This window comes from Eumetopias jubatus, unplaced genomic scaffold, assembly GCF_037043125.1.
Source record: "Eumetopias jubatus isolate StellerSeaLion01/CBP00866 unplaced genomic scaffold, mEumJub1_p1.0 scaffold_15, whole genome shotgun sequence".
In the NCBI taxonomy this organism is placed as follows: Eukaryota; Metazoa; Chordata; class Mammalia; order Carnivora; family Otariidae; genus Eumetopias; species Eumetopias jubatus.
Window position 1 is genome coordinate 62,577,883 of NW_028274821.1, and position 18,110 is coordinate 62,595,992.

Here is an 18,110-nt window from a genome sequence, read left to right on the forward strand (position 1 = left end):
CAACAAAGAATGGTTTGCCCCAGATGCCAGTAGCATGCCTGCCCCCCCGCCCCCCCCCCCCCGCCCCGCTGTGGGGCGCACTGCTACTGGGCCTGCTCGTTGTGTGACCGTGCTCCAGGGGCCTTTACGCCAAGGCTGGCTCCCCCTAGTTCTCCTTTTCCTATAAAAATTAGGCTCCCCATGGTTCTAACCAGCTTGATTCCAAGTCACAAGTTCTTGTCTCTGCCAGGGGCTAAGCAGCTTCTTTGAACCTGCTCAGCGGGTCTGCCATTGGTCCCCTCAAACCCTTTAAGAGCACCCTCAGTTTATTTAAAGAATTGGGTGTTGATAGGTACCTGGTCTGCATGTCCCTCACTTTAGAGAATTCCCAGGTTTTATTCATGCAATCTATCCCGAACAGTGCAATTTCACCTAATAGTGTAATTCTTACCTAAGTGTGATATTCACAACACCCCCTGTGGTATTCTGGTATTATTCTAAAGACACAGCTCAAGTCTGCTTGATCTCTGTTTCTTCACACCATTGCTCTGTGTGACTTAGGATTTTTAGGTCTCAAATCCCAGAGAAAAGCCCCCGAAATGTAACCCAGAGAAATCCAGTGTTCACACACAGCCTAGTCCCGGTTCATCTTTCCTGGTATGCCGTCAAATGCAAAATACCGACACGACATGGCAGCGTGCTGAAGGATGCTTGAATCTGCAGCGGTGACTGTGGAGAGCAGCTGAAGCAGACACGCAGGCTGATATCTACGGCGGGAAGGCACGGGGTTTTTCAATGTAATACCATATAACATTGCACAATAACAAGAATTAAAAGAATAACAATAGTTCCAGGTTCTCTGTCAACCATCTTTTACAAACATTCCCTCAGGGAGTCCTCACGTTAACCCTCTGAGTAGGTATCAATGCGCCCGTGATTAGGCTCTGAGAGGTTAGGTGACTTGGCTAACGTCACACAGCAAATAAGGGGCAGGATTCGAATTTTTATTCGAGCTCCAAAGCTGATCCTCTGGTCTGGGTGCATCTCTTTTGAAGGGGGATAATTATTTCTTGACACGAAGAGGTTTCATTGCGATTACAGAAGAAACCTCTTGCCATCTTTAGAAACTGAAAATCTGTTTTCTGTTTTAAAAGTGACCTTTGATTTTCACATGTCCCGACTTTCATGGAGGGATTCAAGTTTATGCAGAATAGTCATAGATGGAATCAGAACATGAAAGCTGTGGGACCTTCCATCTTCAGGCCAGAAGCCTTCCTTCCTCAGCTTCCCCCATCACCTGAGCATTCCTTCTGATGAGCACCGGCCAGGGCCTGACATGGCTGCAGACACCTGCAAGAGAAGGCACAGGCCTTCTCACACAGGCTAGGAAGGAGGAGGAGAGTTCATCCCCAAGTTCCCTTCCAGTCCCCCAGCCACCTCTCTGCACGGAGAGGCACACAGGGCATCCTGGTGTTCGCAGGATCCACGAAGAGGAGTCGGCAGTGGTGTGCCCTGTGATCGATGTGATCGACTGGAACACGTTTGAGTACCTGGGCAACTCCGGGGAGCCTCAGATCGGTGGCTTTGACTGGAGGCTGGTGTTCACTTGGCACATGGTCCCCGAGAGGGAGAGGATGCGGATGCAGTCCCCCATTGATGTCATCAGGTGAGGGGTGACTTCCAGGTGCTCACTCTTGGAGCGTGCCTCGTCGCATCTGGCATCAGGGAGTCAGCCCTTGGAGGCTGGTTGGCTGTTGCTCCCTTGTTTTCTCCAGAGCATTTGCTTACTTTTATTAAAAATCTTTCCTACACACATGAATTTTATATTGGTATGTTTTATTGATTTGGTTATTTAAAAAACTGGTAAAATGTGCATAACAAAATTTTCCACTTGCACCTTTTTTGAGTGTTCAGTTCAGTGGCATCAAGCACATTTACAATATTGTATAACCATCACCTCTACATACTTCTAGAACATTTTCATCATCCTATCCAGAAACTCTATACCCATCAAGCAATGACTCCCCTTTCTCTCCTTCTCCAACCCCTGGTGACTACTATTCTACTTTCTGTCTCTACGGATTTCCCTAGTCTAGATTGCTCATTTAAGTGGGATCACACAATACTTATCCTTTTGTGTCTAGCTTCTTTTACTTAACATAATGTTTTCAAGGTTCTTCCAGAAGCCCATTCCTTTCTTTTTTTTTTTTAAGATTTTATTTATTTATTTGACAGAGAGAGACAGCTAGAGAGGGAACACAAGCAGGGAGAATGGGAGAGGGAGAAGCAGGCTTCCCGCTGAGCAGGGAGCCCGATGCGGGGCTCGATCCCAGGACCCTGGGATCATGACCTGAGCTGAAGGCAGACGCTTAACGACTGAGCCACCCAGGCGCCCCAAGCCCATTCCTTTTTATGGCTGAATAATATTCCACTGTATATACACCCATGTTTGTTTATCCATTCACCTACTGATGGACACTTGGGTTGTTTCTACCTTTTTTTTTTTTTAAGATTTTTATTTATTTATTTGACAGAGAGAGCGGTCACAAGTAGGCAGACAGGCAGGCAGAGGGAGAGGGAGAAGCAGGCTCCCCACTGAGCAGGGGGCCCGATGGGGGGCTTGATCCCAAGACCCCGGGATCATGACCTGAGTCGAAAGCAGACGCTTAACCACCTGAGCCCCCTAGGTGCCCTGTTTCTACCTTTTGGTTATCGTAAACAGTGCTGTTGTGAATGGGGTACTGTTATCTGTTTGAGTCCCTGTTATCCATTTTGGGGGGTGTATACCTAGGAGTGCAATTGGGTGAGTCCTATGGTAATTTAAAGCTTAACATTTTGAGGACATGCTGTCAGGCCCTTTTTCAACTGGGTTATAGGTGGGCCTGGGGCTGAACCAGTCACCTTTGGCCAGTCAGTGAGTGAGCCTGGGTCTGAGAAGAGTGGGCTCAAAGGGGGCTCCGTTGCTCTCATTCTTCGAGGTGTTGAAGTAATAGTATGGCTTCTTCCTCTCCTTCCAAGTTCAGGACCAGATGGGAGGCAGATACAAGAATCAGGCAGATGGAGGTCAAACATCAGCTTTATTACTGGTGTACCAAGCTGGAAATGTTGTCTTAGATCTGCACCCATGTTCGGCAGGTGGGCTTCTGGATCTTCCACCTGAGCTCTGACCCTGAGATGACTCACTTCTGGCCGGAGGGAAATGCCTGTGGGGACAGTGTTGAGAGATGGGGGAAGAGAGACGAATGGGGCCAAGTCACGTCCAGCCTGGAAGGTCAAGGACAGGGCTTTGGACTTTACCTGGAGAAGGTGGAAGCCACCGAAGGGATTTGAGCTGGAAATGACCATTGCCTGTTGCATTCTTTAAAGGTTGCTGGATGCCACATGGTGAGGGGCCTGCAGGGGGTGGGGCAGGGGGCAGGGACATCGTTAGGAGGCATCGTAGTCTTCTAGGCAGGAAGGATGGTGCAGAAGATGGAGGGAATGGAGGACCCCAGAGATGTTGCAGTGGAAGAATTGAGGGAGGCTGAAGGAGAATGAGGAAGGGAGAGGTTGGGTGGTGCCCAGGCTTCTGTAGGAGCCCTGAGGGACATCCTACCCAACGTTTCACGGATTTTTGTAAACTGAGGCTCAGAGTAGGAAGGATCCTATCTGGGGTCACATATGCAGCTTGGGATGCTTACATGAACTCCCATGCCCCCACCCCATGTGTACACGTAAACTCAGGGATGTCGTGGCCAACTCCCCTTCCCTTCCTATAATATCCCTGGGCCTCAGTTTCATCACCTATGAAATAGGTACAAGCATATCCACCCTGCCTACTTAGACTTTTAGGAAGAACACACATGGAAGTGCTTTGTAGTCTAGAGCCTTCCCTTCCGCAAGGAATCTTGCTGCCCTTTTCTTGTTGGCCCCGAGCTTAGAGCGCAGGGAAAGCCAATACTTTCTCAAGGGCCAGAAGTGCTGCTTTGTAGTCTAGAGCCTTCCCTTCCGTAAGGAATCTTGCTGCCCTTTTCTCGTTGGCCCTGAGCTTAGAGCGCAGGGAAAGCCAATACTTTGTCAAGGGCCAGAAGTGCTGCTGTAACATCTGTAGACAGTTAGGCTCTTAATGAAGTATAGGTCTCCATTTCCGAATGCATCCTTTTGCATCTGCATCTCCTGGTGTGTTGACCCCACAGCTTTCTGCTGTGGTAGGACAGAGGCCTTGGGCCCTTTCTGGAACCGGTACTGGTTCTAGAGGAGCCTGGTGAGGAGAACATCAGGCCGGCTGAAGAAGCAGGCCAATGCTAGCCGTCTGGGTCCTGCAGGGGAGGCCACTCCTGCAGGAGAGGAATGGGCCCTGGGGGAGCTTTAAGATGATGGACTTGCCTTTCATGGTCTTCTATAGCCCTGAGGGCATCCGTGCTTGCCCGCCCTGTGACTGCACGGCCAAGGCCACCGCAGCCCGGTGCTAGCCATCCTCTTGGGGAGCACATCTCTGTCCTTGGCTTTCATTGTTGTCTGTGCTTCTAGAAGGACAAGGTCTTCTCTCACCCTCAGGCCTTTGCTCATGCTGGTGTCTTCCTGGAAAACCACCCCATTCCTCTTCTCTGCCAGCTCCCCTGTGTTCTTCAGTCTGAGCCCTACCCCCCGCCCCAGGTCTCTTCCTGGGTGCCCCCGGGGCTCTGGCTTGACCTGAGTGCTCTCACACACAGTGCTGGTTGAGGTGTCCGTGAGCTTCCCCAGGGCAGGGACTATGGGACACATGTATGTATGCCTTCAGGCCCAGCCTAGTGCCTGGCATGGAGTGTGAACTCAGGATGTGCCTAGAGACGGATGGGCAGGAGTTCAACCGTGCTGGCTTCCTGCCACTCACATTACAATACAGTTCTCACACTTTTCTAGGTCTCCAACAATGGCTGGAGGGCTGTTTGCTGTGAGTAAGAAATATTTTGAATATCTGGGGTCTTATGATACAGGAATGGAAGTTTGGGGCGGAGAAAACCTCGAATTCTCCTTTAGGGTAAGTATTCCAGTCTTCTCTTCAGACTCATTCTAACCTGTTCTCTCTCTTTCTCTCCCGTGAGAAATGATGGGATTTTCCAGGAGACCCTGGTGGACTTTTCCTCCATGTTGGCAGATTTTATCTAACAGTACTGAAAGATGTTAGTAGTGGTACACACATCCTAGAGACATGCTTGTCTTCTTGTTTGAACCTTTAAAAAAAATGTACTTTTCATAGATTTGGGGCAGGGAAGGGCCTTTCAAGTTACCTAGTTCTTTTCTCTCACTACAACAGGGAGGAGCTGGGGCCTGGACAGGGGAGGTGACTGGGTCAGGGTCACCCAAATTGTGAGTGGCAGACCCTGGGCTCAAACACAGGCCCCTGCGTCCCAATTCCATCTTTTGGAGCCTTGATCTGCTTAATTCCTCATGAAGTACCCTGTTTGGTACAGTGACTTTCCAGCTTTGCCACATATAAGAATTGTTAGGGAGACTTGCTAAAAAAGGGCAGATTCAGGTACAGTCTCCACAAAGTCAGGTTTGATGGATTGTCAGTAGGGACCAGGAATCTGGTTTTTGGAACAAGCCCACCTACTGATTCTGCTGCGTATGACCCACAGATGCCCCTTGGAGAGACCTCCAGCATTTCATTGGGGTTTCCAATTCACCAAATCCTGCATTTTGAAGTATCAAAAAGTTATGTCAATGTCTATACTTTTTAATAGAAAATTTTAAATTTCAATAATGTTTTATATGGTTTCCTGCTTAGAAAGAATTCATAAGAATTGGCCCTCCACTGAAGACTCACACCCCCCATTCTAAGTACCCTGGTCACACATCCTGGGGACAATGGGGTGTTTCCAGCCATTTGCCCCCGCATGAAATGGTCTCAGACAGCTCAGCCTGTTGAGGTTTAGGGTGTGCTTTTAATGGTCTTTCTGCCTCTTCCCTAGGTGTCAGGCTGCTCTGCCTGCCTCTAGAAGCTCTTCCTTTCCCCCTTCCAAACCTCTCTTCTTACTTGCCGCTTTCCTATCTTCTGTGGCTAGGAGACCAGGTAAAGAGCCTGTGTTTTACGTGATGAGTAAATGGGCTCTGGTGAGGTCAGCTATGGGTACTCCTGTGGGTCAAGTGCATGAACTTTAGTGCATGGACTTTGAGGTCTCACTTCCGATGGCTTATTCATTTTGGGGGCTGTGTTCTTGCTCTTCGACTGCATTCTGTGTTCTGCGTGTGCTGGGGAGGTGACCTCCTGTCCCCTGGGGAGCGAGGCCCTGGCAGCATTCATTGTGACGTCTGTGTGCCCAGCCTCCTGGCTGTGGGCATTGTGAACCAGCAGCCCGCCCCCCACTCACCCACCAGCCTCCTCCCTGCTCTGTGCACAGATCTGGCAGTGCGGCGGGACCCTGGAGACACATCCCTGCTCTCACGTTGGCCACGTTTTCCCCAAGCAAGCTCCCTACTCCCGCAACAAGGCTCTGGCCAACAGCGTCCGAGCCGCCGAAGTGTGGATGGATGAATATAAAGAGCTCTACTACCATCGCAACCCGCATGCCCGCTTGGTGAGTTCCCTGGCCCGCCCGCACCCCGGCTGGCCTCCGCACCCTAGCAGACCTGGCTCCAGAAATAGAGAATAGATCGGGGCACCCCTGATACCAGCATGGGAAACCTTTATTCCTCCCCTTATAATAATACCTACAGTTGCTTCTCATTGGTCACAGTACTTACTGTCCGTGCGGTCATGCCCAACCCTGATTTCCAGACTCCTGAACCACTGCTCCTGAGGGTCAACAGGGCTAGGTCCCTGCATGCCTCTCGCGGGCTGACATTTTTGCCAACTGATCAATTCATAACTTGGTTTCACATGTATCTCGGTTGGAAGACATTAGGAAGTACCCGTTGTCGATTCTTCACATCGGACGCACGGCCAACAGCACTGTAACGCATGAATGAAGCTCATCTCACCCACGTATTTTCTCCGTCAGGCCCAGCGCAGCCTTCTTGCACCTAGGAACGCTACCCAGCCCTTCAGCACCGTGCTCGGGGGGCTTTTGACTAGTGAAATCACCAATACAGAGCAGCAAAACCTGGAAAATGTGGCACGTGGCGGACCCGGAACAGGACACTTGTTTGTTTTATTTTAAGATTTTTTTTTTTTTAATTTTTTCCTTTTGACAGAGATAGAGAGAGCATGAGCTGGGGAGGGGGGAGAGGGAGAGGGAGAAGCAGGCTCCCCACTGAGCCAGGAACCTGATGTGGGGCTCGATCCCAGGACCCCAGGATCATGACCTGAGCCAAAGGCAGATGCTTAACCATCTGAGCCACCCAGGCGCCCCAACAGGACACTTGTTGACAGTATGGGACTGAGATGTGACCTCAGCTAGGAGCGTCCCATGGGACTGTGATTTTCGGCCGCTCTGCGCATGTTTGCGAACGACGGTGAAGGTGTCGAACCACAAGTACTGACACTAGGGCTACAAATAAACTTCAGCAAGCAGGTCCATGGCTTCTGCACTGGCCAGCTCTGCAGGCCCCGGGACAGGGTGTCCACCGGCATCTGCATAACTAAGAGGGTCGCTTGGCAAGACGAGGTGTGCTCTAAAACCTCTCAGTTCTGGCCACTTGATGAAAATCTCTTCTTCTGAATCCTTAGCAGCCCTTCAAGATAGCTACGAGATTCTCATTTTTTAGATGACAGAACTGAAGCTCAGAGAGCTTGCCCAAGTCCTTGTGGATCATGCAGGCAGAGCTGAGCCTGGGGCGTGTGCCCTCCCATGGACCCTTCTCCCTGCTTTGTAGAGCCCTGTGGACCTGCCCCTGACCACCCCCTTGGTCCCTCTCTGCCTCTGGGCTCCAGGTTTGGCTTCCTCTGTCCTGCTCAAGGCTGCAGGGTGGAAACATCCGCTCCTTCCCGTTACCCAGTCTTCCCGAAGCCCCAGTTCCCTCTTCCTGAGGGTTCCCAAAGAATAACGTGTTAGAGGGCCACCACATATGCCTTTTGTCTGGATGCCTGGGACCCAGTGTTAAAATGGGTATTTGGTTGAAGGTGAGGACACCATGACTCACCAAAGAAAGAACCACTGGGAAGTAAGTAAAAAATCTGAAATTTTACTCAGCCATCTTCCTATCATTACCATTTTGCTAAATATTTAGCTTGTCAGATTTTAATACTTTAGCATCATGGTGCTTGGACAGCAATATGTCAGCACTCAGCATCGCCCCTCTGGCCATGCTGAATAGACACTTGCTTTTGCTCAGTTATGTGGAAGTTCTTAATCATCGGTCTGGTCCAGAAAACTAACCTTCTGCAAGTATTTATCATCGTGGCACTTTGCACTCACCACTCTAAGGATATATTTCAACCTCAGTGTGTTGAGCACGTAAGGCCTTTGAGCATGATTACATCGAGGATGCTTAACCTGCGTTTGAAAGTGGGTGCTCAGGTATCAGCAGCAGTTCAGCACGTCATGGTGTGCGTACGGACGGACGTTCGCTGATCTGTGATCACGCACTCACCAATGCACGGGCCTGGGGTCCAGCGCGGCCCCAGGACTTGGCAGCTCCCTCACTTCATGACCAGGCGCTCTGTGTCCTTCCCTTGTACAGCTGGCCACACGTCCCTGTAGCGAGGGCCCCCGAGAGGGCAGATGTTTGTGTAACAGTCTCTCCTGCCAGGGTGCTGTAGCCGTGTCCGAGGCCGTGCAGGGCCCAGCATACAGTAGGTGCTCAATAAATGCTGTTGAGGAAGGGAACATCCGAGGAGATGGGGCTTTGACAGGAAGTTCGTAACCCGCAGGGACTCACTGTTTTTGCTGTTTTCTCAGGAACCCTTTGGGGATGTGACCGAGAGGAAGCAGCTCCGTGCAAAGCTCCAGTGTAAGGACTTCAGGTGGTTCTTGGAGAACGTGTACCCAGAACTGCATGTGCCTGAAGACAGGCCTGGCTTCTTCGGGATGGTGAGCAAGGCAGGCCTGTGGCAGGCAGGGGGTTCCCTGATCGACAAATCCTGGCCAAGACAGGGCCCTTTTATGGGGACTGCTGGCCTTCCTCTCCCTCCTTCCCCTCCCTGCATTCATGCACTGTCTTTCCCTCTCCCCACACCTGGGCCTCCGGTCCAGAATGTCAGCACTCGAAGCCATCTCCAAACTGGTGAGTGTAAGCCTCCCATTTGTATGGACGAGGAAACTAAGGCTCACTTAGTGCTTCCATGTCCAGTGTCACATTACTTCAAGCTTCAATGGTTGGACCAGTTAATGATCCCCAACTCAGGGATTCATAAAGGCAGTAGTGGAGGGAGAAGGGTCACTTCTGTTATTTTAAAGAATCTGAAAGAAATGTTTCTGGGATGAAGTCAACTAAAATGTCCAGTGCCTTTGGCTTTTGGGAGGAATTACACTAACTTAGGGAGGTCTCCTCTGCTGTGTGGTTTGAGCAGAAGTGTCTGTGTTCTATTCTCAAAGTCTGATAAATACAAAGCAGGACGCACTATGGTCAACTAATCTTCATCAAAGTAGGAAAGAATATCCAGTGGGAAAAAGCTATTCTCTTCAACAAATGGTGTTGGGGAAATTGGACAGTCACATGCAGAAGAATGAAACTGGACCATTTCCTTAAACCATACACAAAAATAAACTCAAAATGGATGAAAGATTTAAATGTGAGACAGGAATCCATCAAAATCCTAGGAAACAACAGATGTTGGCAAGGATGTTGAGAAAGGGGAACCCTCCCACACTGTTGGTGGGAATGCAAACTGGTGCAGCCACTCTGGAAAACAGTATGGAGGTTCCTCAAAAAGTTAAAAATAGAACTACCCTATGACCCAGCAGTTGCACTACTAGGTATTTATCCAAAGGGTACAAACATAGTAATTCGAAGGGGCCCGTGCACCCCAGTGTTTATAGCATCAATGTCCACAACAGCCAAACTATGGAAAGAGCCCAGATGTCCATCGACAGATGAATGGCTAAAGATGTGGTGTGTACACACACACACACACACACACACACACACACACACACACACACACACACACACAGGAATATTACTCAGCCATCAAAAAGAATGAAATCTTGCCATTTGCAATGACGTGGTTGGAACTAGAGGATATTAGGCTAAGTGAAATAATCAGAGAAAGACAATTATATGATTTCACTCATATGTGGAATTTAAGAAAACACATGAACATAGGGGAAGGGAAGGAAAAATAAAATAAGATGAAAACAGAGAGGGAGGCAAACCATAAGAGATGCTGAACTCTAGGAAACAAACTGAGGGTTGCTGGAGGGGAGGTGGGTTGGGGATGGGGTAACCAGGTGATGGACATTAAAGAGGGCACATGATGTAATGAGCACTGGGTGTTATATACATCTGATGAATCACTAATTTCTACCTCTGAAACTAAAAAAAAAAAAAGAGAGAGAGAGAAAATTGCAAGCACATTGCATGGAATGTAAGTTCTCCACAACCGTGAACTAAATTAGAACCAATTACATCTTTAGTCATCTAAAAAAAAAAAAACAACAACAAGTAAACACCATAAACAACTATCTCCCTAATATGTGTGGTCTCTTGATTGTTTTTAAATCTCTGCCTCTTTTAATGAAGATTTCCCTTACTCACCCAACATATTTGTGCTTCTCAAGAGTATCTGTAACTTTCAGAATTTTCCAACTTTAATATTTATGTGGAATTTACCCTGTGCTAGGCACTGCTCTGGGCATCGGGGGTTTGATGGTGGAAGGACAACCACTGTCCCACCATTAAGAAGTATATTGTCTGCTAGGGAAATGGACATTCAATAAATAATCACACACACAAAATAAGTACAAAGCAGGCCATTAATGCATTAAATTCAATTTTCCTTGTGAAAATGTCCAAGCAGAGGGCATGGTGTAAGGAACCCTGTCCCGAAGAATCTAGAATCATCATGATTTTGCCTCTCTTGCTTTCTGTCTCCTCGGCTCCATCCTCTCTCATTTTTCTTTGCTCAGGCACACCCCACGCATCCTGTCATTTCACTCCTAGTCACTGTCACATGCACGTCTGTACGGACATGATCTTACAGGACCACAGACCACTATCACACCCAGAGGAGCAATCATTTCTTCATATCCTCCACTATCTAGCCCTTATCAGGTTCCCCCGATTTTTCACATCTTTCTTGGGGTAGTTGGCTGGCTCCACCTGGGATCCACACCCGGTCTACCATTGTATTTGGCTGCCATGTCTTTCCTCCCGTGGCTCTTTCAGCTGAGGCAGACCGCTTCCCTTTCTTCCCCCCCTTTTGCTAATACATGGTGAAAAAACAGCATCCGTTGTCCCATAGAGCGTCTCACCCTTGGAGTTACCTCATTGTTTCCCTGTGGTATCTTTTAAACTGTGCCTCTCCCCACAGTTCTTAAACTGGAAATGAGGTCGAAAGGTTTGATTGGAGTGGGACTCGACCTTTTATGGCAGGAGCACCTCACGGGTGTGCCCTGTGTTCCGACTGCGTCATGGCGGGGAGCGCCTAAGCTCTGGTCATCCTGCACTAGTGATGAGGGAGCCTGTCCTGGACCAGCCGCTGTCAGGGGCTGCTTCAACTTTCTCTTTCCTGTTTTTGGTGGCCGTTGATAACCATTGCCTAGACTCGTATTTCTTTTTTTTCTTTTTAAATATGAAAGGCTTCACAAATTTGCATGTCAGCCTTGTGCAGGGGCCACACTGATCTTCTCCATACCGTTCCAATTTTCGCATATGCTGCCGAAGCGGGCCCTAGACCCGTATTTCAAATGGCATTGCCAAACGGTGCTTTTTCTAGTCCTTTCATTTCTTCTGTAAAGAATGTTCCCTTGTTAACCAGGACAGTTTGATGTCTATGAAATTTAGGGTTCATTCAGAAAAGGCATAACACATTTTTAAGTCTTTCTCTTTATTTGCCTGTTTTCAGGGTAAGAGTTGGCACTCCACTGTCCTCCAGCTGGGCAGAATGGGTTGTTTTTGTTGTTTGTTGGCTCATTTGCTTCTTGGCTTTTTCTTTGCTTGAGCATCATTGTAAACCAGCGGATTTTTATATGGCCAGTGTGCTTCAATCAATTAACCTGTTGTGTGTGTGTGTGTGTGTGTGTGTGTGTGTGTGTGTGTGTGTGTTTCTTTGATCTGTTCAGATTGCCCATCTTTGGCTAGTGAGAATCTCTTTATTTTGGCTTCTATGGTCTTCAGTCCTTATAGTGGTTTGATCGCCTCCTTGAATCTGGTCACACTCATTTTCTACATCTGCTGCCATGCCTTACAGAAGCCCCGACCCTTTCCGTGGGGAGCTGTGGTCAGAGCCCACAGTCTAGACACCAGTGGTGGTCTTTGTCTCTAGAGCACACTCCACAACAGAAACATAATGCTAGCCACATAAGTAATGGGACATTTTTTAGTAACCGTGTTTTAAAAAAGGAGCAAGTGAAGTTTATATTTTATTTAATTCAATATATCCTCAATATTAGCATTTCAATACGTAGTTGATGTAAAAATTTATTGAGATGCATTACTTACTTTCATACTGCGTCTTGAAATCTGCTGTGTATTTTATGCTTACAGCATATCTCAGTGTGGACTTAGTCCCATTTCAGGTACCCTGTGGCCACACACCGCCAGTGGGTACCACGTGGGAGAGCACACTACAGCTTTTCAGTGGGCAGAGAAAGGCAATGCATATTTTTGAGAAACAAATCGTGAGTTCATACTGATACCTCAAATTCAAATATAATCTGACAGGATTTTTTTCTTCTTTGGTATTATACTTGTATTCCTTTTTCTTTTATTTTTTTGAAGATTTTATTTACTTATTTGACAGAGAAAGAGAGAGAGTGCACACAAGCAGGGGGAGCAGCAGAGGGAGAGGGAGAAGCAGGCTCCCCACTGAGCAGGGAGCCCGATGCGGGGCTCGATCCCAGGACCCTGGGATCACGACCCGAGCCAAAGGCAGACACTTAACCAACTGAGCCACCCAGGTGCTCCGATACTTGTATTTCTTTTTTCTTACACTGAAAATCTTAGTTTCAAAAAATATTCACATATTATTTGCTTTATCTTAAACTATATTTAAAGTAGTTTCAAAATAATAACACACCATTACCACTGACAGTGTGATACTGAATGAGGTTTAAGATTTCTTTGCAGATCTATTTGTTTATAGAATGTAGTTCACTAAGAAAATGTAATCAAATATGGGATAGTTAAAAAAACATGGAATGTTATAAAGTCATTTAATATTTTTTCTGTGTCTCACCAACTTGATACAGCTAGCTTGGTTAGTTAATCTCAGTTTTAATCTTTAGAGGTTCCCACCTCTCATTTAGTGTTTTTGTAGTTTGTTTCAAATCTTTCTGAACATAGGGAGCTCATTTGAGGTCAAGGTCCTTTGGTGGTCAAGACATGGCTAGATGACATTTGAACCCTTCCAAGTCTAAGATGCTCTGATTATTCTAAATATCTCCTGTTCCCAGATTCATTCACAAAGCAAAGAGACTCTAAGAACACAGAAGTCTGTGCTCTATGAGCTGGTGGATTGTGGAAACTTCTTTCTATATAGCTGAGTCTTATCTTCAGAAACAGACTAGTCAAGGTTGGACAAGGGCCAGGACAGGAGTGGGGTTCACAAGGAGTTCATTGAGGGGTCTTTGAACTCTCCAGAAAGGGATTTGGAAAGGTATGTGTCTTTCCCTAGAGGCTCCTGAAAGGGAAGAGGGAGCATGTTTTTTTGCTCTTAGAATGTTTGAAGGGTTTTAGATCTAAAAGACACCTTAGAGATGACATTAGATTAGACAGCATTGAGTGATGGAGAGAACACTGGACTTGGAGCTGAGGTCCTGGATTCAGACTCAGGTGTCTCTACTTGTGTGACCTTGGGCAAGTCACTGGCTCTGTATTATGCTATTCTTGTAGTCTAGAATGGTGGACTTCTAATCTGTGGACTGGTGAGTCTCTCAATCGGGATATCTTTTTGCAGATGCATACTCGCAGGCGTCCTTGGGACATATGTGAGGCAACATCCCAGCTATGCTTGAACTAGTGCAGCAATAAGGCTTCACTAATGAGAACTGGAGAGATATGAGCTTCCAGGCCATAAAGAATTAAACTGTCTGCAACTCAGATTTGTCATCTTAAAACAGGGGTTATGCTTCTTGCCTATGGTATAGAATGGGAAAGCACTTTCTAAACTCGAAATGTAAGGGGATCTTACCATTAAGTTCAGTTCGTGAGGCAGACACTCTTCTCTGATGGAGTCATTACCCTCACAGCCTTGGGTGGGATCGTATGTTGCGTATAAATCTGGACCAAAATGCCACCTTTATGTTTTGTTTAGCTCCAGAACAAAGGACTGAAAGATTACTGCTTTGATTATAACCCTCCCAGTGAAAACCAAATCGTAGGACACCAGGTCCTTCTATACCTCTGTCACGGAATGGGTCAGAACCAGGTAGGTGCTGCTTCTCTAGCTTAACATTCTTGGGCCAGGGGACAGCAGACAGCAGGAGGCTCTATGCTCAAGGGACTATTGGTATGAATCTCCATTTTTAAAAAATTAAACATTTAATAATAAAGATCAGAGTAAAAAAAAATTAAAAAATAAAACATTTGTGATTTTTTGCATGATCCAGGTAATATATGCTTATTGCAGAACATTTGGAAAATACAAAATAGAAGCAGTAAGTGAATGACAGGTTCCAGCAACCGTCATAAGAATGAAGACATATTTACTTCCCATCTTTTTGTATGCAAGGCCTTTGGATTATTGTTTGAAATCGTTATTATCATAATGTCTATACATTTTCTATCCCGTTATTTCCACTTACTTCATCATACTTTTCTTGTGTTATTAGACATCCTTTGAGACTATCATTCCTAAGGGCCTCTTGATAATCCTTCATGTGGCTATATTACTATTTAGTTATAACTGAGTCCCTGCCTGCCTGTCTTTGCAATTTTAAGTGACTCTGCCACTAACTTCTTGTCAGAAAAAAAAATAAAAAGGAAAAAACAACAGATCTGCATTTCAGATGACTTCCTTAGAATTAATGCTTAAACAGAATTCTGCGTTTTGATGCACAGTGCCATGCAGTGTTTACGGTAATTGCCGGTGGCCTGGGCAGGTCTGTTTGGGTGAAGCGCTGAGCTTCAGGCTGGGCCAGAGAGTGAGTCCTGGAAGGTCTGTGGCCTGGAACAGGACCCCAGCCCAAGCAGGCAGATACACCAGCAGGGCAGGGCCCGTGGAGGACGGAGGAGACAAAGTGCCAGGAGGAGTGGGATTAGAGTTTCTTCCAACCTGCAGTCTCCCCAGGTTCTCGTCCAGCGATCTCCCTCTTTCCACATCAGATAGTAACTGGTGCACGTTGGTTGCTCCGTTTTTAGTTTTTCGAGTACACGTCCCAGAAGGAAATACGCTATAACACCCACCAGCCAGAGGCCTGCATCACTGTGGAGGCAGGAACGGACACGCTCGTCATGCATCTCTGCCAGGAAACTGCCCCAGAGAATCAGAAGTTCATCTTGCAGGAGGTGAGTGAGCTGTCTCCTGCCTTCCACGCTGTTGGTCCGCGGGCTGCCGAGGGGGGAGTAGAAGTAGAGCTCCCCAGCCTAGTCCTCTCGGGTCTCAGGGGTGCAGCCACATGCAGGAGACCCAGGACTTCCCCCAAGGTGCTAGCAGTGTGGTTGGGGTCCCACTTCCAGCATCAGCACCCAGCATCAGTAGCGCTTTGGCTCCCCTCCAGTTGTCCCACCCTCCTTAAACCTGGAGCCACAGTCATGGAAAGAGGAGCTGTTGCAAACACATTTGAAGATGAAATGGGGTTGAAATGATGAAGGATGTGAGGTTAGACCCAGGTATGAGCTGCTCCATGTCTGTAAGCCTCATTTTTCCCAGCTGTAAAATGGGAGCGATCATAGAGGACTAGATGTGTGGCAGAAATTGTCCTTGGAAACCATGAAGCTCTATAGCGATCAGCTGTTACTTGCAGGATAAGAAAATACCAAGAAAACATCCTTCTGAGGGAGTTGGCTCTCCATCAGAATAGTTATTGTGGATTTGAAACTGGATATTATTTCAGGCCTGAAAGGCACTACCCCCCCCCGCCCACACACACACAGCCATAATGGGACTTGTGAATCTGTCAGATCCTTTGACTCACAAAAAAGCACATGAGGGAATAAATCCAAAGAAAATAATTCACAAGAAAAAATTAGTTCTCTTTTATCTCCATAGGAAGCTTTCATTCCCAGCCTGGCTCCAGGGATGGAAAGATTGGTCTCTGTTGCTTATAAATGGGTTAATTCTAAGTATGATTAGAAGCTGCAGTCCATTTTCCTGTAGACGATATTATGATTAGCTATGAAATCTGCAGGCTACCAGGACAAGCCTTGCACTTGTTGCTATCCATCTGAAATATAAAAAATAAGAGGGAAGACACCCGCAGTCTGTGGTTCTCTGCAGCGCCCGCCCCCATCTCCTTCTCTTCTTTCTTCTAACTGGAAGCTGTTAGTAAGCCCTCGAGGAAGAGTCATGCAAGCTAGAAATCATAAAATTGGTTTGAAATGTCATTAAAATTTTATCTTAAATTTCAGTGACCATTTAAGGAACAGTAAGTTTCCTTAGCAGGGTGGGAGAAAGGAGGCTGTATTTAATCATTTTTCTTTCTTGGTACTCTGAGGGCAACTGGGGAGCTCTCTTAAGGGTTTTAAAGGTTAATATTTTTGAGATTCTTCTGCATATAATTCTATTTCCAAAGTTTCTCTTTCCCTAGAACAGGTATGTCACTCGTTCTGCCCATTTGCTCCTCAGCCACGATGAAGTTCCCTGGGGGTGTACAGCTTATGACAGAGACAGGTGGAGGGGGAAAAAAACTCCAGGACTGGGGGAGAGGCTTTCTGAGTTAACCCAGCAACAGTTGAGAAAAAGAAGAGAAGGCGTTAAAGAGGACCATGATCTTTGGGGTTGGGGAAATGGGCACGGTCCCACAGAATCCGTGGCCTCGCTGGTGACTTCCCCTCACCCAGCTGTTCTCTGGTCGACCTGGGACTACAGCCAAGTTTCCTGAGTCTGCATTTAAAAACCTAAAAGAAAGAGACCACCAGGGATGTAATTAGTTGACCTGAGGGAAGTGAAAGAGGATAATAAGGGATCTTTGATCCTGATTTCCCTGAACGGAAAGAAGAGCAGTAGGGAGACGTGGAGTCTGACAGATCCCCAGAGTGGCCAGCAGGTGGCACCACCGGCCCTGACAGTGGAGTTGGGGACCCTGGAGCTGAGCTTCCGGCGACTGGGGAGCCTACCACACCTGCACACGCCTGGCCCTCCCTATGTACGTGTGGTCCCGAGTCACCTTAGTACAGAGCAGATACTTAGCTCTCACTAAATGCTTCTGCAGTGATAAAAATCACCTGAGCTCTTAAGAACACATTGTAAGGAAAAAGATATTTTCTGGGGAATTATTTGCATTTCTCTTAAATATCCACAGTTATTATCTCTTGTAGGATGGTTTGTTATTTCACGCACAGTCCAATAAATGCATTCAGGCTGAGAGGAAGGCGTTCAGTAGTGACAGTTTTGTACCCCTCTTGCGGGACTGCACCGACTCCGAACATCAGAAATGGTTCTTCAAGGAACACATGTGATAAAGCGTCGTGGTACAAGGAGCTCATGGAAGGAGTGGGAAGGCCCCTGGACTCTGCCCAAGAGAGACTCAGCAGAGTCCAGTGACAGACCCACCCCAAAGCTGGCTGCTTTCCTTTCATAAGGAAGTCACTTTACAACCTGTGAAAGTGATGTTGGATTTAAGAAGCTTTGTACTGATTTTGAAAACTTCAAAATTGCTCCCAGATACCCTATTTTCAAAGGGTAGTCATAAAATGTTAACTCTTGGTATTCAGAGAATTAAAACCTTAAAATATTTTTCTATCAAGATGTGTCTTCTACTGTCATGCCTTTCAGTTACAATTCCTGGCAAAAAAAAGGTAGATATTCTATTTTTGGTGTCTGCAAGGATTCCCAGGCATTAAGATGTTTGCGTGGGTGGAAATTAGACTCATGTAGCATACTCTACATAAACTGACAACACCTCAAACATTGGGTTAGTTTTTCTCAGTGTAGACAGATGGACACTAGGAACATTGTATTGATTCCT

General features: G+C 47.0%; 1 protein-coding gene and 1 pseudogene across 3 annotated transcripts in view; one reads left to right on the forward strand and one right to left on the reverse strand.

Moving 5' to 3' along the window:
• The window catches only part of GALNT12 (polypeptide N-acetylgalactosaminyltransferase 12), a 36,630-nt gene extending 18,742 nt beyond the window's left edge, over positions 1–17,888 (forward strand). The window contains exons 4-10 of one of the 3 annotated variants that reach the window (XM_028108688.2): positions 1,460–1,645; positions 4,861–4,978; positions 6,342–6,518; positions 8,781–8,912; positions 14,297–14,410; positions 15,343–15,489; positions 17,445–17,888. In XM_028108688.2, the coding sequence (XP_027964489.1) occupies positions 1,460–1,645; positions 4,861–4,978; positions 6,342–6,518; positions 8,781–8,912; positions 14,297–14,410; positions 15,343–15,489; positions 17,445–17,492 (922 nt within the window). In that variant the 3' untranslated portion in view covers positions 17,493–17,888. The other 2 variants (XM_028108687.2, XM_028108686.2) reach the window with 2 other exon arrangements.
• On the reverse strand, positions 11,609–11,707 carry LOC114213607 (U6 spliceosomal RNA; annotated as a pseudogene).
• Positions 17,889–18,110: the final 222 nt, after the last annotated feature.